Source organism: Canis aureus, chromosome 24 (assembly GCF_053574225.1).
Source record: "Canis aureus isolate CA01 chromosome 24, VMU_Caureus_v.1.0, whole genome shotgun sequence".
Lineage (NCBI taxonomy): Eukaryota > Metazoa > Chordata > Mammalia > Carnivora > Canidae > Canis > Canis aureus.
In genome coordinates this window covers 39,220,796-39,243,650 of record NC_135634.1, presented here as the reverse complement: position 1 = coordinate 39,243,650, position 22,855 = coordinate 39,220,796, and the positions used below count along the sequence as shown (strand labels likewise).

Below are 22,855 nucleotides of genomic sequence, written 5' to 3'. Positions count from 1 at the left end.
ATGCATCCAACCTGTTTGTTCCTGGGCAGATGACCAGCCCTAAGGGGACAGACTGGACAGTCTTATGTCATGCAGATGGGTGTCGGTGGGTCATGGCCACACAGGGACACAAGATGCCTGGAGGAGCAATCCTATCATATTTGGAAAGACACATTCACAATCATGGAAGGACACTGTGCTTTTCCTCTGGTGGACACCATATATAGAGAGATACCTATATAGATCTTTTTTTTTTTTTTCAATGCACACAAGCCAGACAGGCTAAATTGTAGTTTCTCTTCAATAAATGTCCAAGTTGTTTGGAGTAAAAATGGTTTAGATTAGCACCCGGGCACTCTGACAAAGGTCCGGAGGGGTTAGGGGACTTGCCAGCACCATTAGCATTTTTTTCTTCTTTTTCCAGCAGCACTAAAATATGTTTGCTCAAAACAGAGGGAGATGGAGAACTACTGGCAGCCAGCACCTCTTAGTAGGAAAAAAAAAATGTTTTACGTCTCTGGCAAACGTACCAATTAAATAATGCTGTGTTGTGACAGATCACTGAGCAATTAATGCCTAATTGAGCATCATGCTAGACGCTTCTGTGAAAGCAACTTCACTGGAGCTGGAGTGGCCACACCTCACAGCAAAACAAACCCGACTTCAAACTTCCTGCAGCACCCTTTGCACTGAGGAGCCCAGAAACCAAAGAAAACATTTTTTTTTTTTTTTTTTTTTTACTTTGAATCCCTGAGAGTTACACTGGAAGGATTAGCTTGACGAAAAGATCCCGACATTGAAAATCCTACTGGGGATTTCATACTTTGCTCATTTGTAAGCAAAAGCCATTTGCTGCGAGATATTTTTAGTGCAAGCAGCATCCCCTGTTGCCCTATTCTCTTACAATAGACCATTAGATCTTGAAGCCAGGCCAAGCAGGTCATGTGACTTCGAAGCATCTCTTCGGTTCCCTCCTAAGTGACTAGTCTTGCAGGAGTCGGGGAATACTAGACTCTTAGCTACCGAAGACCCCAATGTCCTTCCCGGAGCCTTGAATTCTTCCTGATAGGATGCGGGGATGCTTTTACAACTGCCTTTTCTAAGAGGTCAGGGCAGCAGAACTCGCCAAGTGACCTCAGTGATGGAGAGATTTTCAGCCCCACCAGCCGCCTATGTAAATATAAAAATGTATTAGGCTGCAGAACTGCGTGTGTGGGAACAGAACAACCACACCATTGAAAGGAACTCACAGGGCCAACGCTGGTGTCACTCACGTGGGTTTGGCTAACACGTGCATGCTTTTGATCAGTCATTTTGATTCAGCGGGCTCCGCATTTCGGATGAGCCAGTTTCATTTCTGGAAGTTCGGAGCTGTGAAAAGTGCAACCCCAGTTACTTAGCAAAATTCCCCTTCGGCAGTGCTCACCTTGACAAAGAAAGCAATCATTTTCCCTCTTTATGGGACACTCCTTTTTGCCTTGGAAAAATGTCAAAAAAAATCAAAAAAAAAAAAAAAAGAAAAATGTCAATGTGGAGTTCGATTTTCAGTTGTTTAGTCTGAAAAAGAGGGATTGAGTGCAGGAGTGAAAAAGAGATATTTTATGCAGAGCTCTGAGGCGAGGATCGAGGAGAATCATTGTAACGAACAGGAAATGTGTTCCTGCAATGAATTGAGAAATAAGTCTCTGGGCAAAATGCTCTAATATTCCCGAGTGTGTTCGGTTTCAGTGGATCAAATCTTTCCCATCTCTGCATCCAAGCTATTTGGCGGCGATCAGATGATCAGAGCTCAAGGAAGTGATTGGAGAGTGAGCTGGCTGCAGCTGCAATGTAGGCTGTTTTCAGGGACAAGGAGCCACTGTTTTTCAAACATAGCATCAACATAGAAGATATTTTGTAGGCTCCAGGATGCAGCAATGGGCTGCACTGCCAGCATTGTTCTGCTTCAAGCTTTTCGTTCTGTGGTCCAGAGGAGCTGTCCACACATTTGTAGACGACGCCAAGAGGAACCATCCCACGAAATTTTGCCTCTGGAAAGTGACGATGAAATGAGTAGACCCAGAACCCTCATCATCATGGTATGGTATTTGTGGCAAAGCAGCCTCGGTTGTTTGAACTGTTATTATAGAAATGAGGTTGCAATTTAGGGTTTGGGGGTGTTCAGCCTGAGATAAAGAAATGTGTGACCTAGAGTTTACTACTGTGCTTCACAACGTGGGGGAAACGTTTAAAACTACTTCTATCATTCAGAGCTGATTATCTTTCTCTTAGATCTGTCACGAAATGTGCAGTTTATCAGTCTATTTGAAATTCTCTTCTGCCTAGCATTCTGTATGCTGTTATTCACTTTTGTGCAGAGAAAAAAGAGAAAACTTGGGGAGTTTGGTTTAACTCAGTGGATTTTATTTTGTAACTCTAGTTGGAAAGAAGAGCTCCAGACATAGTTTTAGATCACATGTAACCAATCAAGTTGTGTAGATGTTGGTAGTTAAATATCTAGCTTCAAGGCTTTTGGAGTTTTTGTTTCTGACCCGGCTGTGGAAGTGCCTTTACAAAATGCTTAACTTAGGCATAAAATCAGAATAAAGTTTTTGAGAATTTTGTGGAGTGCATGGTGTTTTAGAATGCTATTTCTTGCCATTGGCCACATTACATTTCTGTCTGTGCTTCAGTTATACTAGACAACATTACTGCTTCCTTATGTACCTATTTTATCAGCAAGAATAAAGTAGAAGGTAGCGTCTTTTCTTACTTGAGCTTCAGGGAGAGATCTGCTTAGTCACTGAAATCCCATGTTCGGATGGAGGTAGTGTGCTAAAGTTTCAAAAATTGGGGAGATGTTGCATGGTTTCAGTACAATCGACTTTTTCCTCTTAGATTCCAATGTTCAGATATCAAGGATGTAGTAAATAATGAATGAAAAATACCTGTTACACTACAAGTTTTTAAATGAAAGGCATTTGGTTTGGGCTGTGCCTCTCAGTGATAAAATACTAAGCTAGACCATTCCATGCCAACTTCTTCAACAAATCGATATTTGATTTTCGAAAGGCAATACTGTTCTTGAACTATTGGGCTATGATTTTCTCTAGGAGGAAATACAATGTGGGAATAATTTCATACGTATTATTCCCATAAGTTTTTCACATATTAAATCTAAAGAACTTGAGACTTTCCCCCCCAAGTTTAACTCTTGTTAATGACAGTAGCATTCCTAGCATTCCATAGTTATGTGTATTACTTATGCCATCTCAATCATTAAACAGCCTTTCCCTTCCCAATTTTACCACTTAGAGTATAATATTTTGCAGGTAGAAATTTTTTTGAAAGATTTTATTTATTTATTTAGGAGAGACACACACAGAGAGAGGCAGAGACACAGGCAGAGGGAGAAGCAGGCTCCATGCAGGGAGCCTGAGACAGGACTGGATCCTGGGACTCCAGGATCATGCCCTGAGCCGAAGGCAGGCGTTAAACCACTGAGCCACCCAGGGATCCCCTGGCAGGTAGAAATTTGAAAAAAAAAAAAAAAAGATAACAATGCCATATTTTTTCAAAGATCCCTTTAATTTATATGATACCTTTATGGACATTAAATGGAATGATGATGAATTTACTGATGAAGAACCAGGGCTTCAGAAACATTGCATATCTTATTCAAATCACACAGCTACTAAATGCCAGACCCTTAAGTCACATTTAGATCAAGGATTACAAAAGGCAGTATAATTTCCACTCTCTTCATACCTCTAAGGAAATAAGGATAAAACTGAATTTTCATGAGAAGTCTGATGGAAATTTTGGACCACTCAGAATAAGATATGTTCATACAGAATCATTGTGCATCTTGAGAGTTTCCTCTGGGTCACTCCAAATTCATACATTCAACAGCTGTTTATTGGTGGCCCGCTATGGGCCAGCCACTGTTCTATTCATTTGGAATGTACCCATGAACAAATCCATCAAAGATGGATTGCCCTGAGCTGTAAAGTTTTACATTAAGTACATTTTCCAAATTTCGTTTTTATGGAGATGTCCTATTAGTGTTGTGATGTTTTGTATAGAAATTAAGATAAAGAAATGATTCTTTATCTTTTAAGATAGTAGTTCAAAAACTTTAATATGTTTTAAAATAACCTAGGAATTCTTATGTACGAACCAATCCTTAGGCTCCTGGACCCAAAGACTCTATATAAAAGGAGTGGGGTACAGCCTGGGCATCTGCACTCTTAGCAAACACTTCTAGGTACTTTTGATGGAGGAGCCCCATGGATGACATCCAGAGAAACAAGGCTCTGGAAACTGATCATCTACACTCTCCACATCCTGTCCTTCTTTAAACTGATGGGCTAATCATCATCTTACTCTGACTCTAAGCTTCTGAACAAAATTATTTTTTTCTCTCTCACTTTTCTATCACCTGTTAGACATTAAATTTATATATTGCCTGTGTGTGCGTGTGTGTGTGTGTGTGTGTGTGTGTGTGTGATGGGTAGGGAGAGGGAGGGGGGAAAGGGAGACGGAGAGAGAAAGAGCAAGAAAGAGAGAGATATTACTGACTGTGGAGCCAGAGACTCTAGGTTGGAACCTTGACTTCTTCACTTATCAACTACATGATCTTCACCACACTGTTTAACATTTCTATGCATCTTTTTCTCATCTCTAAGATGAGGGTAATAGCTCCATCTGCCCAGAGCTGTGTTGAGGGTTTAATGAAGTGAAATACATGTTAAGTCCTTACAATCATGTCTAGATATCTCCTTAAAATATTCAATAAGGGGGATGTTCAATGACTGAAAAAGTGACATTTGGGGAAAGACCTAAAGGAGGTGAGGAAGTGAATCATGCCACTCTCTGCAGAGAAATGTCTCAGGCAGAAGGACCAGCCAGGATGAAAATTGCTAATCTGGGAACAAGCTAAGGGTGTAGAGAGGCCAATGTGGCCAAGTGAGCCAAAGAAAAAGTAGTAGAAAGAGAAGGTCATTGCAGCAATGGGGGCAGATCAACGAAGGCCATCATGAAGACTTGGAGGGAGCTTTTTCCAAGAGTGAGAAGAGAAGCCATTAGAGGGAGGAGGCCCAGAAGCCAAGATCCTGGGCCATGGATCCAGAATGTCAGGATTTGACTCCAGTCTCTGCTACATGCTGTGTGATCTTGACACGATTCTCCTCCCTGTGACTTTGTTTCTCCATTGTTAAAATACAGAAAGTAATGGTATATAAAGTGTAAATTTCTTGTGAAAATTCAGTAATACTTGCAAAGAGCTTAGATCAGTGCCTGGTGGATAGTAAGTTCTCTATTAGCTGTAAGCTCGTTAATTTGGAGGGCCTTCAGTGGGAGAGTGACAAGATCTATGGCTGCAGAGGGTCCAGGGTTGAACCAGAAAGACCATTAATCCTGAAGTATTACTGTGATCCCAGAAAAAGACCTGAATGGGAGTTGTTGAGGTTGTGAGAAGTGGTTGGATTCAAATACATTTCAAAAGTAGGGCCAATAGGGTTTGCTTACAGATTCAACATAAAGTATGAGAGCAAGAAAAGACTCAGGGATGAATATGCGGTATTTTGATTTTGATTTGGCTTTGTTTGTTTTTTGGCCTTAACAACCAAAGGACTGAGTTGCCATTCAGATGAGGATGACTGCAGGAGAAACTTTGGCAAAAGAATCTAAGTTCACTGTGAGACATGTTAAGTTTGAAGTGCCTGTCAGGTCCATAAATGGAGATTTCAAATTGGAAATTTCATATACAAGTCTGAGTTCCAAGGAACAGTCTACAGAGGAGATATAATGCCTGACACAACATAAATACCAATTAAATGATTGATGAATGAATAAATGATCTCTTTTCTAGTTTTCTGTATCACAGTGTGTATTTGCAGTTAGTCATATCTTGAGCTATTCATTGAAATTTTAATTATTTATTTACTAGTCCTATTTTTTTTCTTATCTCACTAGCAGACTGGAAACCCCATATAGGTAGAAACTATGTCTGCTTTATGCCCTGATGGTGCTCAGCTCAATTCCTTTTATAGACTAAAAACTGATTGCAAGTGTTATTGATTCTTTGAAATTTTTAAGTAATTGATATCAAGAGCTTCATTGATAAAGCTGTCTACTTAACTCTTCATTGAAATGTCCAGGAGTAAGTTAAAGATGGAGAAAGCTACGACAATAAAATCAAGGTTGTGAATGTTGATACTCTTCAGAAGGTTTTGGCACTTGAGAAGTCAGTATACAAAAGAGTCTCATTCCTGTAGCCCAGGTTCTGAATTCATGCAGAGATAAGCTTTGGGCTGGCATTGGCTGTAGTTTGGCTGCGTAGTCCAAAGTGGAAAGGGAAAGACTTGGTAAATATCAAAATAAACTATTTTAGGTCCTTGGAATTTACAAGGGACACGTAAATCCTAATCTCTGAGACTATTACAATGATTTATTAAAATTCAGTCAAGTTTAACTTGGGGGAAAAAAAGGAGAAATTCTTTCAAAGCTAATTTACCTCTCACTCGAAAATTCTGCTCTGATGAGAGAAGTAACAAATCTTTTCGTCAATTATTTTTTGTAGCTTTCTTTATAACATATTTCATTAAAGGTCTCAGACACTACCTAATTTAACTGATGTAGATCTGCTATCTCCTGGGCAGTTGGCCTCCATTTTAAGGTCTGTTCCCCCTCTGTCTCTCCTGCCCCCCTCCCCTGAAAAATAGTAACTGTCTGGTCACGAACTGGAAGGTAGAATTGACACGAGAGGAGAGCAAGAAGCAAGTGCGGGGCAGGCTGCTGGTCTCTTTCTCTGGCTGTATAATCAGCTACCACAGCAAGAGTCAGAGTTTCAACTCAAAAGTGAAACATTTTTAAAATCCATGAGAATTTTGGAGTATCTCTGAAGTAGTAGAAACCACTCCATTTAAATTTAGGAATGCCAAAGAATTCGTGTATAGACCAAGTCAAACATGGCTTTATCTTTTTTATTTTTTTTAAGATTTGTTTATTTATTTATTCATTCATTCATTCGTTCATTCATGAGAGACATCACGAAAGAGTAGAGACATAGGCAGAGGGAGAAGCAGGCTCCCTTTGAGGACCTCAATGCAGGACTCGATCCCGGGACCCCAGGATCACACCCTGAGCCAAAGGCAGACACTCAACCACTTGAGCCACCTAGGTGCCCCTAACATGGTTTTATCATTAATTTCGATTAAAGACAGGGGACAATGACATAGCCTCAACTTTGTAGCTAGCAAGTCAGGGATGTAAGATCTCTTCTGTGAGCCAAGGATGTGCACTTATATGATAAACATTTTGGAGCCAGAGAACTTCAGTTATGGCCGGGACACCTGCACTACCAGCCATTCTTTGGTGCTCTGGAATGTCAGGTCCAGGACCCTGATGAACTACAGTACCTGGATCAGATCCTGCCCTCGGTTTGTTTTTGTATGGCCTGTAAACTAAGAATACTTTTCACAGTTGTAAAATTCTGTAAAACAAAACAAAAAAGAAAGAAGACTGTATAGGAGAGACCATAAATGGCCCACAAAGCCTGAAGTCTTTACAGTCTGGCCTTCTGCAGGAAAAGTTTGCTCTGATGGATGATGTGGGCTCAGCCAGATAGGAAACTCGCTGCTTTATTACTTTGACCTCTGCAGTGTATTTGCTCTTCTGCCTAACTACATACAAAGGAACTTGGGTTTTTCCTGGGTGCCTTTTGTTCACCCAAAAGTCTGAAAACTGCTGTGATTCAATGACCAATTTGAGCTTTGGAGTCAGAAGCCTGTGTCAGTATCAAGTCTGTCTCGATATGCTGATTCATTGAGCCAGGTTTATTAAATGGGGAATACTATCTATCCTGTCTGTTGGAAGCACCGGAATGTTTATTTTTATGGAATCATTTTGTAAACTAGTGCGTGTCCTACAAAGACGGAGTCTTGTGTGGTAGGCTGGCTAAGTTAGAGCAGCAGAGATCCATGGAAGGTCACTGTGCTGATGAGAGGTCATTATCCTCTGGGTGACTCAGTCAGCAATGTGACCATTTAAATCAGAGTTTTACTGGGGCGCCTGGGTGGCTTTCATTGGTTAAGCCTCTCACTCTTGGTTTCAGCTCAGGCTGTGATCTCGGGATGGTAAGATCGAGCCCCATGTCAGGTTTTGCACTCAGTTTGAAGTCTGCTTGAGATTCCCTCCCTCCCTCTCCCTCTGTTCCTCCCACTTGTGTGTTCTCTCTGTCTCTGTCTCTGTCTTTCAAATCAATCAGTCAATCAATCAATCAATCAGGGTTTTACCTTAGTTGTTCCATATCTACCCCACAAGCGGGTATGGTGGCCAGAAGAGAGTGGGTGGGTGTGGACAGAAGAGAGACACCAACGAGGGTCCTGCGAATAAATTCAGGGCACAGAGAAATATATGATGTTCCCTTTTATTTCCTTTTATTTCCAAGGAAATAAAAATAATCTCTCTTCGTATTCTATAACAAATACTCTAATTTAAGAACACTTTATTATCAGAAGGATTTTAATATGTTTGCCCAGTTTCATCTTTTTTAATGGGTACGTGAGGAAGAAAAAACTTAACAAATGATTTAAATCCTGAATTAATGTTCTTTATTCATTTTAGTGCAGTTTGAATCTTGAATATAGTAATATAAGGTTCCCCAGGGTAAAGAAGCTTGTATAATGGCATATGATTTTAAATGGTTTGTGCGGATGGAGTAATATGGAGCTTAAAAGCACAGAGAATCTTTAGAAGTTATTTTTCCTTGTGGGTTGTTTTTCAGCTGAATTTCAAAGGTGCAGAAGATGGACAGGTGAATTGAATGGCTTTTCCATAAGAGTTAATTGAATGCGTCCAGAGGCCTAGTAGTTAGCAACACAAATCTTTGAGGCCAAGGCTTACCAAATTCAGATTACATCTGGTATTAGCTCATCCAAAGGATCGTGCATCTTTCTAGTTTTCCAAGCGATACAAATTTAGAAATAACATGGAACAGAGAAAAAGCATATGCAATTTAAAGGAATGTTTAAAATGTAAAGCCACCATAGTGGTAAAGAAAAGCAGAAAATCAAATGTCGTGGCATATGCAGAAACTTTCACCAAAAACAATTAGCAAATTCAACTATATAGAGATAGAGAAAGACATAAATGTGTATTAAAAATATAAAGAACATTATACTCTTAGTGGATTTGAGTGTTTTGGGAAAGGCCATAGTTTGAAGATAAGAGCAATAATGCATAGTTACATGATTAGAAAAAGCATAGATTGGACACATCAGTAGTCATAAAAAGTCCCTTAACTTTTAAAAATGATCAAATATTTTTAAAAGCCTGGTTATACCTATTTTTGTTTGTTTCTTTACTTTCCAGAACAGTATATTTAAAGCTTATCCCCAAGTACCAGGCTTTGACATAATAAAATCTCGTGAAGAAGATTTGCATCTTTCGGCAAACCAATTATGAATACGGCATCGTCCCATGCTTCAACCAATTTCCTCTGGATCTTTGGTTTAGTTTCTCAGATTTTGCTTCACTGACCTGATTTACTTACATAGGGACATAAATTTAGGATTTCAAACTTCATTTCCAATAATCTACTTTATCTTGCTGGAATGTATTTCATTCTTAAAGACCATGTTCAACAAATTCAATATGCTCCAGTGAATTTGTCATGGATACATGGCCTAAACATCAGAAATTCAGTAGACAATTGAGTGACACCTGGCCCTTGGGTTTGACAGGTATGAGCAGCAGCAGACAGTGGCTGCTCTGCTCTCATGGACCTTACAATTTGCTGGTGGAGACAGAAAAGACTGGTGTGTATATAAAACTGTAACCATAATAAATGCTTCAAATGAGAGTTACATTTCCACCTTACAACTTTATCCTTTGACCATCCAACCTTGACAACACAGTCAAGGAAGTTATCCTATAAAGTGGCAATGGAGCTGGGACTTAAGAAGTGAATAGATGCTAAGAGAAAGAGGATGCCAGGTGCAATCTTGACTTTTATTTTTTTGCCAGGGGTTAAAAGCCAGAGTGCATTTACTCACTGGGTGATCTCAGGATCAATTATTTGCATTCTCTATGCCTTGGCTTTCCATAAAACAGGAATAAAGAGGGTGCCTATCTCTGTTAGTTTCCCATTCCTACTGTAACAAATAACCAAAAACAGTAGCTCAAAGCAACACATTCATAACTTACAGTGCTGAAAGTCAGAAATCCAAAATGGGTCTCATTGGGCTGAAATTGGCACATCTGCATGCCTTTCTGGAGGCTCTAGGGGAGGATCTGTTTGGGGTTTTATTATTTATGTTTTTTTGGCCTTTTGTTTTTTGGCCCTATTCCATCTTCAAAGCTCACAGCAGCATGCTGTCTTCAGACATCTCTCTGACTCTGACTCTGACTCTGGACTCTCTTACCTCCCTCTTTCACTTCCGAAGGACCCTGTGATTGCGCTGGACCCACCTGGATAATCCAGGATACTCTCTCCATCTCAAGGCCAGTGAGTCTGCACTCTTAATTCCATCTGCGGCCTTACTTCACCACTTGCCATGCTAATAACAGACTCCTAGGCCCTGGGGCTTTAGATGTGGACGTCCTTGGCGGGGGAGAGTTATTATTCTGCCTATCATAGTATCTCATAGGATTATTTTAAGAATCTCATGAATGAATACAAATAAAAGACCTGCAGTAGCTCCTGGAACCTGGTAAGGGGTCACTACATTTTAGCTGTTATGATTTCCTTTATTGTTGAAACAAAGAAAAGATCACAAATGTAATCCACTCCAAGGAGTTATTCTAAGAACAAGAATTAAACTGCTAGGAGGAAACCTAATTTGTGCTGCATAGAATGTAGGGAAATGGAAATTTAAGGTTCACTTTTTTCCCAGACCACTGCAAAACTCACTGCATAGACTGTTCACACAAACATATGATTCAAAGAACGTTTGGGTGTGTTTGAGATTTTCTTCTGTGTTATCAACCGATTGCTATTCTTCTGACATTTAACTTTTAGTTTTTTCTTGTTTCCTCTTCCATCCTGTATAAAGGAATACTGTATCTTTCCCATTCTCCAAACAATGCCACATTTAAAAATGATAAGGAAAAAGGAAAATATACAAGATCTTAAAATAAATTATTATAATTTAAAACCACTAAAATAATTTTTAAAAAGGAGTACATGAGGTGTTAACTGAAAAAGAGAATGAATTTTAGTTTAAGTTCAATGGAGAGAACTGAAGTTATTAACTTAGAAATGCAGAAGCCTGTATCTTCCTTATCATTTTTTTCTTTCAAGATTTTATTTAAATTCAAGTTAGTTCACCTATAGTGTAGTATGAGTTTTCTTATTTTTCATATTAAAGTTATTACAACGTTTTTAAATGTCGGTAGACTTTTTTGTTACTGACTTATAAACAGTTAAGAAACTTAATGATTCCAAATTATGGAAGCTAGATTCTTTTAGAAATAGATACTCAGTAAGAGGTTTGATGAGGGAATGCATGTAAGCCATATCTTATGAGTCGTAAAGCTTACAAAATAGGAATCCATGAAGTGAGAACAAAATATGGATTTATTCAGTAAGTTATCAGCAGCCCTGCCATTGGTACCTCTCTGCTCTCAGTGGCCTTCTTTGCTTTCATGCACTTTAGGAGAACAGATTGAACATCCTACAGAATATCTTTGACTTCTCCTTTCTGTGTCAGAGAAAGTTAGAATGGAGATAGCGTTCACAAAATAATAGCTCTTTAGCGAGTACTTTCAGCTATTTGTCACGCATTTTGCTAAGAACTTCGAGCCGTTATCTTTCCTTGTTGCCACAACAACCACTGGAGGAAATTATTTTTATTCCTGTGTCACTGAGGAAGATATTAAAGTGGGGCTTTGTGCAATTGAAATATAATGCGAACCACATAATATAAAATTTCCTGGGAGTTGTATTTTAAGAAGAAAAAAAACAAAGAAAGAAAGAAAGAAAGAAAGAAAGAAAAAGAGAAAGAAAGAATACATTTTATTTAACTTTTTATTTAACTCAATATATTCAGACTTTTATTATTTTGACATACAATCAATATAAAATTATCAATGAGATATTTTATATTGTTTTTATACCGAGTCTTCAGAATTCAATATATGTTATTGCTTATAATGCGTTCCATTTGGATGCTAAATGTTGATCCCAAGTACTTGTTCAGTGTTTAGATTTCATAAAGTATAGTAGTTGAACAAGTAAATTCACATAGCTCAGTTGTTTAAAAGCTAGTTGGACATTTTCAAATGACTGGATAGAGAGCATCAGTTCTTAAATCAAAATTAATTAAAATTAACTGTCATTAAAAATTCACTTCCTCAGTCATACTAACCACATTTTAAGTACCCAGTAGCAACCTATGGCTAGTGACTGCTGCCTTGGACAGTAAAGGTAAAGTAATTCTGACTTGCCCAAGGTCACTCATCCAGTAAGGATTTTAACTGGGATTTGAACCCAGAGCCATTGCCTGTAGCCAGTATGCCACCTACATCTCTTGAAACACCAGAGTGGTGAGTGGTGCAAGATTTTGCCAGCTTTATCAGGATATGTTCTATTGCTTTTGCATGGGCATTTGTTTCTTTGATTAAAACAAAACTAAAGTACACGCACAAAAAAGTCATTTAATTTCTTTAAAGCATGTAGGGATGGGGCAGTAGAGACCAGGGTATCCAGTAATATGGAGACATGAGGTGAATTAAAAAATTATCTTTTTTCCCTTGAAAATTCTTATTATGTGCATAAATGTCATCCTTACCAAGTTGGCAAATGAATCAAACAAACAAACAAAAATACAAAAGATAAAAATGAAAAGACTACCCAGGCTAGAGATGGAGTCAGAGACCACTCGATTATGGCTCTTGTCAAACCTGTAACTTGCCTGCAGTCCAGACATGCCTCCCTCTTCATCCTCACCCGCCTATCCCCTCCTCTGTGACATCCTGACCTTGCTCACCTTCCCCCCTGAACCTGCCTGCCCTCCTGTCTCTGGTGACTCTGGTCTGGGATCACGTGCCAGGACATTCTTCTGCTCATTTGTCCAATATTGCAAGCTGGTAGGTCCTTTTTTCAAAATTCAGGGTATTCCCATATAGATTATATAGAATAAAATATTGGGAATTGAGGATTATAGACTTCTTTCCTCACTTGAAAGATGAAACTCAGAGGGGCACCTGGATGGCTCAGTGGTTGGGCGTCTGCCTTTGGCTCAGGACGTGATCCCGGGGTCCTGGGATCAAGTCCCACATCGGGCTCCCTGCATGGAGCCTGCTTGTCCCTCTGCCTATGTCTCTGCCTCTCTCTCTCTCTCTCTCTCTCTCTGTCTCTCATGAATAAATAAATAAAATCTTAAAAAAAAAAAAAGATGAAACTCAGGACCAAAGAGATAAGTTTGCCTCTGTCACTTCTGTAAGAGATGGCAGCAGAATAAGCACATTGGTCTGTGTCTCAAAATGAAAGACACGCTCTTTTTAACTACATACTATTCCCCCCTCATAATCCAAAGATTATGTAGTTCCAGAATATGTACACAATTTCAGATGACACCATATACATGCTAACTGCAAAATACTAACATGATCAATAGAATAGCAAATCTTATCCGGTCTCTGATTACTTACCTTTTTCTGATTATTTTAGAAGAATAGATCTACACAGAGATGAAACCCAATTCTGCCATTGTCTTGCTCTAAACTATTTGTCTCCTGATTTTCCTTTAAGGATTGAATACCAAGAGAGTAAATTCTAGTTAATGTGTAGAGTAAACCCAGTAAGAACAGGTGCTTCGGAGAGACACAGAATATGACTATGCTGCGAGTCCAGGAGTCCCACGGTGGAGAGAATGGGGGGGGGGGGGAGGCAAATCACTGTCTTGTAATCTCTTCAGATTAAGGAGTTCACAGAGTTCTGCATCGAGCACAGAAATCTATTTCTGTTACCGTGTAGATCTCTGACTCCCAAAATGCTATGCCTTAGCAAAAACATTGTACGGTCTCATTCATTTGGGGAATATAAAAAATAGTGAAAGGGAATAAAGGGGAAAGGAGAAAAAATGAGTGGGAAATATCAGAAAGGGAGACAGAACATGAGAGACTCCTAACTCTGGGAAACGAACTAGGGGTGGGGGAAGGGGAGGTGGGTGGGGGGTGGGGGTGACTGGGTGACAGGCACTGAGGGGGGCACTTGATGGGATGAGCACTGGGTGTTATTCTATATGTTGGCAAATTGAACACCAATAAAAAATAAATTTATAAAACAACAACAACAACAACAAAAACCAGAATTGGTAATGGGGGTCTCGATGTCGGACTTATGTCGTTGGAAAGATTGGGACTGGGGGAGAATTCTTGCATTCTTTGAACCTCAGCATCCTGACCTGTAGCACAGTGATGATTCCTTGCAGGGCTGTGGACCCACATGAGACGTAAGGAAACACACTCAGCATAACATGCCTGCTGCACTAAGGCAATGTACCTCCTTCTGTGTAAAATGAGCAAAATACCTACTGCTCACCTGCCTCGTAGAAATCAGTGACTTCTGTACGGGAGAACATACTCTGTTTATAATTTTGTGTTCATTCTAAGGAGCCGTTTGGGGATGCATGACGGTTCTTCACTTCTCCACCCGATAAGGAAGCAAGAATATTAAGAGACTCATTAAGTAAACCAAAGTTATTCAAAGAGGGGACTCAGTGGAAAAAGCCAGTGAACCGAGACATCCTCCAAATGAAAGGAATTGGAAAAAATAAGTGAACCAAAATGTAGAGATGGGGTTCAGGGACAAAGAGAGATGTGAGTGAGGAAGAGAGTCACTGAGCAGGGAGAGAAATGAAGTGTGAAACGTGGTTTTTTTTTTGTTTTTTTTCCTCTTTCAAATCGAAGTAGCACTGGGTCGTTAAAAGGCCTTTTTGTCGGGCTTGCTTTAAAACTAGTCTGCTTTTGTACCACTCTAAACCAAGGGGCATTTCCATCTGTGTCACTTTTGTTCTCTAATTTTTATTTCCTTAAGTCTCTCTGTTCTTCATAGCTGCCACACTTTGTCCCATTTTTGCCCACGCTGTTGAACAAGAATGCCCATGGATTTTGAGCTAAAGATTGTATATAACCACATTGTTCCTTTAGCTCTGAGATTGAGGTGGAGCGGAGCAGGTCTGTAACTGATGGAACCGGGCCAGAATCATCCTCAGGGTCTGATGTGACAGGCAGGGGAGGCTTTTGTTTGGACAAACAGACAAATGAACCAAAGAAAATTTCTAGAAACGTTGCCTCGACCAACAGCCCTGGAGACTCATTTGCAAAGAAGTGAGGAATAGAGAGTCTGATCACAAGTATATCTTTTTTTGCACAGCAGAAAACATAAAGAAGTTACAAACTGTGCATGGGTTCATCACAAAAGAGTAAGCGCCTTGCAATCACCTTAGTTACCCTCCAGGTGCTTTTCAGATCTGTTTTTGGGGAAAGTATATCTCATGTGATATACTTTCAAGTATGTTTGTGTTTCAAGTTACTTAAGATCATCAAGACTTTAGACGACTTCCTTGAAGATGAAAGGATTGAAAGGAGAAACAGGATCATGGAGATTATCACTATGTAAATTTAAAAGTGCCAGAAGAGGCTTGTGCCCTCAGTTTGGGAAAACTGCTTCTTCTTCAAACAACTGGCTCCTTGTGTAAACAACTCGAGCAAAGCAGAGAGCCCCATCTCCAACTGAGACCAGGAGAAGTAAAGAAATGGCAGCTGGAGAGCTTTGCCCTGGGGTTCTGCAGAGGACACTGGGCTTCTCTGAAGGCATTACCACCTGACGTGGGCAAACCTTGCTTTCATTTTACCTCCCCAACCTTCTACCTCAGTTTGGTTGAGGTTTGTGTGGGTAGATCTAGATCTACATGTGTATCTCTGGCTCTGTTCTGCAGTCAAAGAAACTTTCTAACCTCCTGTTGTCTTTAAACATCCAGCTCCATTGTGTCCATGCAAGCACAGTCAATGTTTCCATGTATGCACACCATGAGGTTGGATATGGACTCAACCAGGATGCATGCCTGAAAACTAGAGTTGTTGTTTTTTTTTTAAAGATTTTATTTATTTATTTGAGAGAGAGAGAGAGACAGCATGAGCAAAGGGGAGGGAGGAAGGAAGAAGGGGGATGGAGAGGAAGAAGCAGACTCTCCACTGAGCAGGAAGCCCAACAGGACAGGACGCAGGGCTTGATCCCAGGACCCCGGGATCATGATGAGCTGAAGGCAGAAGCTTAACCAACTGAGCCACCCAGGCACCCCAGAGTTTTAAATGGAGCCCTGTGTGTCTGGAAAAAGTAATCTACTATCTTGTTTAGCCACCCCAGCACTGAATCTATTATTTTATTTAGAACCTTGTGAGGATAGAGCCAGTGAGGATACAACTTTTGTGGTAAAACTCATAAATCTTGGTAGATACTGTTTCTTTTAATTCCTTACTTCCTAGCAATAAATGTCAATTTGTCACCATTTCACAGAGAATACCAAATACCCAGTACCAAGTGGATTTCTCAATACCAAATAGATTAAAAGGAGTGATGTGTTAAAGACCACAGAGGAAGCAAGAAATTGAGAATAGGGGCTGGGTAGATTGCAAAAGGTGAGGACCTTTGGATGGAGGCAAGCCTCAGCCTTCACACTTTGATAGCAAAACCCTTTCTGGCAGAGAAGAGCTTACCCACTTAGTCCCAGAACCCGTTCTGCCTTGGATTCTTTTAGACTTAGACTCATATTCTTGCGGTTTAACGAATCCAAAACTTAGACTATTCTTAGTTCCTAGAGGTTATTTTCTGGCACTCTCCTCTGAATACCACATGGGAATTATTTCAGTCAGTAAAAATACTAAACATATCATTCTCTGTTAGCTTTCTCCTTGCCATTTTTGTTTCACACATGCTTGATTTCCTAGTAAATGTCCTCTTTTAGGTGCATGGTCGTGGTCATGATTTAAAGTTGTGTTATTTTCTCGGTAGTTACATGACTCCGTGTTCAAAGGTGTAGATTTAGATGAATCCATTCAAAATTCAGCTGGTGATTGCTATTTAGATCTTTCCCCTAAATGGATAATGAATAGGTATTAGAAAACTGCAGTTGCAGAAGAGGAAAAATCAAGACTAAATAAAGCTTCTTGGCTTTCCTTTTTTGTATTTTTTTAAATTGTAAAAGTATATGCTACATGAATAGTTAAGTATTGCATGTCAGTAATAAGATAAATAGTGAATGTTTGAGGGGTTTTACTCAAATTTCTTCCATACATTCCCTCTCCCCTCCAGCATCCCTAGAAATAGTCATTATTAATACCTGCTAGCAGTTTTCTTTCTTTCTTTCTCTTTCTTTCTTTCTTTCTTTCTTTCTTTCTTTCTTTCTTTCTTTCTTTCTTTCTTTCTTTCTTTTCTTTCTTTCTTCTTTCATCTTTTCTTCTTCTTCTTCTTCTTCTTCTTCTTCTTCTTCTTCTTCTTTTTAACAAAATGTGAGTTTTTGTAAGTGATTCAAGAGATCTTTTTAATCACAAAGTTAAACATGATCATGACCTAGGATGTGTGGGGACAGAGCCAATTTTTTATTTAATTCCCTACTGTAATCTGATAGGGAGATCTATTAGGGTCACTGATATAACCTATTTTCTGTCACAGTCACCAAATAAAACAGCAATTTCAGATAACTCATTACAAAATCATATTTGGGGTACATCCTAGCCAATGTCAAGCCACCAGGCAAACACTGAAATTTTTACTTATTATGTAGATGATCAAGTCATATGAAGGTAAACTCTTTAAACTGGAGATTAGAAGATGGATGGAACTTTATCTCTTTGATTCTAATGATTCATGTCCAATGAACGGGATCATTTCATGAGTTTCTACTTGTTCTAGCACTTACTAGATTTTAGACATAAAAGACATCTTTCCAAAGGTATTGATGAGTCCTGCCTTGTTATTCACAGATGTGGTTACATGTGACCCTCTATTTTTTACCTGAATATCTGCTTTAGGATAATATTTAACTTTATGTCCATGAGCTAGCTTGTGTTGAAGGGTTTATTTATGTTTTTTCACAGCCTCAATAAAATATAATTGGTCATAAGCCCAAAAAGTGTTAAGGTCTAGTCCAAAGAAACTTGTTACAGAGCCCATTATTCTCTTTGTCACACTTAGCATTTTTCTGCATCTTTTCAATGAGAGTTGTTCTGCATTTGTCTCAGGAATGTTGTGTGATAACTTCTCAGATTTAAAGCCTATATGATCCGGGGCACCTGGAATGCTCACTTGGTTAAGTGTCAAACTTTTGGTTTTGGCTCAGGTCATGATCTCAGGTTCCTGGGATCGAGCCCTGAATCGGGCTCCACGTTCAGCAAGAAGTCTGCTTGAGATTTTTTTTCTCCTTCTCCCTCTGCCCCCTCCCTGCCCACACTGGATCTCTCTCCCTAAGATAATAAATAAATAAAATATTTTTTAAAATATTAAAAAATTTAAAGCCTGTATGCTCAGTTTTATGATTCATATAGCAGAGGCAGTAGTCTTACTGATGTCCAGAAGGAGGAAATAAACACTTAAGATTTCTAGAAAGTAGTAGTAAAGCAAACATTTCCCTTTTTTTCTTTTTTTTTGCCCCAGGAATTACATTAACAGTTGCAGAAAAAATAGAAATTCAGTGTTACATAAATTTTAAAAGGCTATGTGATAGTTACTTTGTATATTTAAAACAGCATGTGTTGTATGGTACCAGTGCAAAGACGCCATGCCTTTATATCCTTCTATAGTGAATGTCAAGCAGGAGTTAGAGCCATGACCCAGCATCATTCATCTGTGCTTTTCTAGCTGCCCACATAATTTTTACTACTCAGGAATATGCAGGCCTTTCAAAAATGTCTTTTAAAAGAATTTGGAGAGAAAGAGCAGGCTGAGAGTGGATGATGTATACACTCAGCACTCTGTGTTTGCCAAATATCAGAAGGCGTCAGAGAGTCTGTTGTGCCCACTTGTGTTTTTCCAGGGTAACGTTAATCAATTAGCTCAATTCTGTTATAGATAGTAAGTAATTACATTCACTGGAAGCCACAACGACATGATTAATAATGCATTCCAATTTCCAAAATTAGCATTTCACTCTACTTAAACATGTCTCTTTGAAAAGTACATTTTCTTTGTATATAAGAAACATGGTTGGTTCAAAAATTATTTCTCTGAAAATAATCCTGTGGGAAGGAGAATATTCCAGCCCTATATGATACCTAGGGCCCTTCCTGCATAAATGAGTATAATTCACATTTCTTCTTTAAGCATTTTGAAATAAATTCTTGAGAAATGGCACTTTAAACTTCAGAATTAAGCACACTGTATGGAAGTTTTACAGCAGCCGGTTAAATTCTTAATAATTATGGAGCACCTGCTGTATGAAAGTTCTGAAACGAAGCTCTTTCAAGGACAGGAAGGTAATTAAGGAACTCTGGATCTAAGAAGATACCACAGCAATGGAGCAGTCCTAAGGGATTACAACCTAAAGAGAAATAGGTAATTGCCACAAGAGAAGCATGAAGCAGGTGCCATGAGATTTCATCAGAGGGATACGGAAGACAAAAATCCATCCAAGAAGGTTGCATTTATATAAGGATCATATTGGGAGGTGAGGGCAGAAAAGTAAATTGCATACTTGGATCTGAACATTGACCTTGCCGTGGAAGAGTGTTTAACAGTACCTGTTGTTGGGCATGCAATCAGCAAACATTTATTTTCATATTTCCTATATGCCAGACTCCACTCTGTCTTCTACACAACATGATATTTGAGCACTTTTAGGGTTCTGGCTAGGCCTCCTTAAACTTGGCACACACTGTGAAGTTGAAGCACTTGACATTGAATAGGCCATTTATCACATACACTTAGGAGATTGAATGATTATATTTTGGGGAAAATGTACATCACCAGATCCAAAAGTGATTTTTTTTAAATCAACCTAATTATCTAATTTTGTTCTAAACAATTAAAAAGTTGATTAGTAGAAGTTCTTATTTTCTACCAAAAGAGTTTCCCTTTTCTCTGCTGCAATAATGTTGATATGAGCCATCAGCGAGAAGTATTTTTGCTCTGGACATTCACACTAGAAATAATAGGCAACAAAAGTGGGCAGCACTGCCCTATGTCTGTCTACTTAATTCTGAATTTTTCCCTCTTCTAGTCGTATATCAGTGAGGTATAGGTTTTTATAACACTGCTGTTCCTCCCTTCTAAGAGAGAAGAAAAAGAAGAAATAAAAGAAGAAAAGAAAAGGAAAGAAGAAGAAAGAAGAAAGAAAGAAAGAAAGAAAGAAAGAAAGAAAGAAAGAAAGAGAAGAAATAAAGAAAGAAAGAAAGAAAGAAAGAAAGAAAGAAAGAAAGAAAGAAAGAAGAAAGGGATTTCTGCTTTCTTGAGGGCATATTTCTGAGAGGGGAGATTTAAATGTCAATTTGTTGAAATATTCATAACCAGGAATCGCCTTCCTTAGAAATATTTGAAGGCCAAGGTTTAAACCTATGGAAAAATCATGTTTTATTCCTGGCACCTCAGTTCCTATTCTTCTAGAACTACTCAAAAAGGAATTATTGATTAGTCCGGTGGTAGCTATTTCAGAGATTTTCTTTAAGGATCAAACTCTATTAAAGAATCATTCGCATTTAGAAAATGAACAACAGATTACATTTTGACTGTTTACCAAATATCTTTTGTATTTATAGAAATTATCGTTTAAAGAGTTTTTCTAATTCATTTGAAATTCAGTGACTTAATTTTATTACATCCATCTGAATACAGGTAGCCTTCTCAATTTTAGCAAGGAAAGCGCCCACCAAAGGCTTCACATCTAACCTGCACCACTCTTGCATTTTAGTCCTTTCAAATATAAACTGTAAATAGATATTTTGAAAATGTAATATTATTAAATACTACATCTGAAACTAATGCTGTACTATATGTTGTCTAATTTAATTTTAAAAAGAAAATGTAATATGTAGGATGTAGCTCTTTGAATTTCAGATCAAATTGCAGAAGCATGATGATTCTGAACCAAATAATCTTTGGGTCCCTGAGACCCATCCAGGTGGATCTCACACCAACCACACACAACTCCCAAGTGCCTCCTTGCCTTCTTGAACATCTCTGTCCCATTTTCCTCTGCTCTGCAATGGGTATAAATATTATATTATCTCCCAACACTATTTATACATTAAACCATGCTTCCCAGGCATTATTAATAGGTTTTGGAATAAAGAGTGCTAGATACCTTCCAGAGCCAAATAGTTCTTTCCTGAACAAAACCATATAGGAGTAACCTGTGCTCCCTACATGCAAGCCCAACTTTATGAAATGTTATAGTAAGAGGATTAAATCCAAACCTGGGCAGTTGCTAATTGTTCATCGTTAATCATATATCAAAATAATTTGGGAAAATGGGCTTACACCTGCACTAGAGAATTTCAGAAATTCGTTATAACTTTGTCTTTCCCCCTTCTCCACCCCCCTTATCCTTACTGCTATTTTTGAAATTAAAATATCCTATTCTATAGTTACACTATTTTAAACTCTTCAAGTACTTGTCTTCACAGTTTAAGAAAAGCTGAGGATAATGCCAGATTCCCCCTGATATTCTTCATCGTTTTCCTGATTCTCTACATTTTTTCATTCTTTTTTTTTTTTTTTTTGGAAGGTGGAGTTTGGTGTATGGCCTAGCTGACTATTGGAACAGTGAGACTAAGCTATAAGCATTTGTCATTTATTACAAAAGATGTCAGCAAACAAAGTGTTGGCATCACATTTGGATTTTACTCCTAGGAGAGTTTAAAAGTTGTGTGGTTTAATGTTGAGCTCAGAGAGGCCAGAAAGGTAGTTGACTGAGAGATCGATCAATGGGTGCCGTAGAGGTGATTCTCTGCCCAGCTTCATTCATCCTAGCAGGGAAACCGTGACTGTGGTAATGATGGAAAAGCTGAGAAAATGGTATTGGTGCTTTGGAGGGAGGATTTCTGGGATAAGTCCATTACTAAATAATCTCCTCTGACACTAGTAGGAAAAGTGTCAGTACAACTACATGTTGCTAGAGAGGGTGAAGTATAGCAGAGTCATCTCTTGACCATCTTTCAAACTGTAAGAAAAATGCAGCCATAGCATATCTGGAAATAGTACTATGAAATCACTCAATTATTTGAAAGACTTCTGCAGTCTTTCATCATGACTTACGTGATTACCAGTACAGGGAAGCTTCTATGAAGAAAAAGAAATGGTGTTCTCATAGTTTTCCAGGGATAAATGGAGAGAAGAAATGAAAACGTTCATTAATCTTTCATAGCTGTACTCCTCTAACATAATAGAGTCTTGGAGCTATCAAGTGTCTTTAAGATTATTTATGATCTCCCATCCTTATTTTATTGAATGAGGTGCTTTCTTATCCAGATCTGTGATATGTCCTAAAAATGCATGGAGGGGATAATTTTAAATATATATATAATTAAGTTAGTAGGGATCCCTGGGTGGCGCAGCGGTTTGGCGCCTGCCTTTGGCCCAGGGCGTGATCCTGGAGACCCGGGATCGAATCCCACATCGGGCTCCCGGTGCATGGAGCCTGCTTCTCCCTCTGCCTGTGTCTCTGCCTCTCTCTCTCTCTGTGTGACTATCATAAATAAATAAATAAATAAATAAATAAATAAATAAATAAATATAATTAAGTTAGTAATATCATGATAACCTCTTATATTAAGGCTCTTGTCATCTTTCTTTCATCATTAATATAAAACTTCTAACTTGAAGAATGTTGGTTTCAAAACAAATACTTTGTCACTTCTTAAAGATTTTGTTTAGCATCCTCTTTCCATCATTTACATG

The 22,855-nt window shown here is 38.7% G+C and overlaps 1 protein-coding gene across 8 annotated transcripts in view; it reads left to right on the top strand.

The window, feature by feature from the left end:
* DOCK10 (dedicator of cytokinesis 10) overlaps positions 1-22,855 on the top strand; it is a 260,102-nt gene that overhangs the window by 59,746 nt on the left and 177,501 nt on the right. For 4 of the 8 annotated variants that reach the window (XM_077868986.1, XM_077868995.1, XM_077868994.1 and 1 more), the window contains exon 1: positions 1,836-2,057. The exons of 2 other annotated variants lie outside the window; for them this stretch is intronic. In XM_077868986.1, coding sequence (XP_077725112.1) covers positions 1,896-2,057 — 162 coding nt within the window. In that variant the 5' untranslated portion in view covers positions 1,836-1,895. Of the gene's footprint in view, positions 1-1,835; positions 2,058-22,855 lie in introns of those variants that run through there. 2 more of the 8 variants (XM_077868993.1, XM_077868990.1) reach the window with 1 other exon arrangement.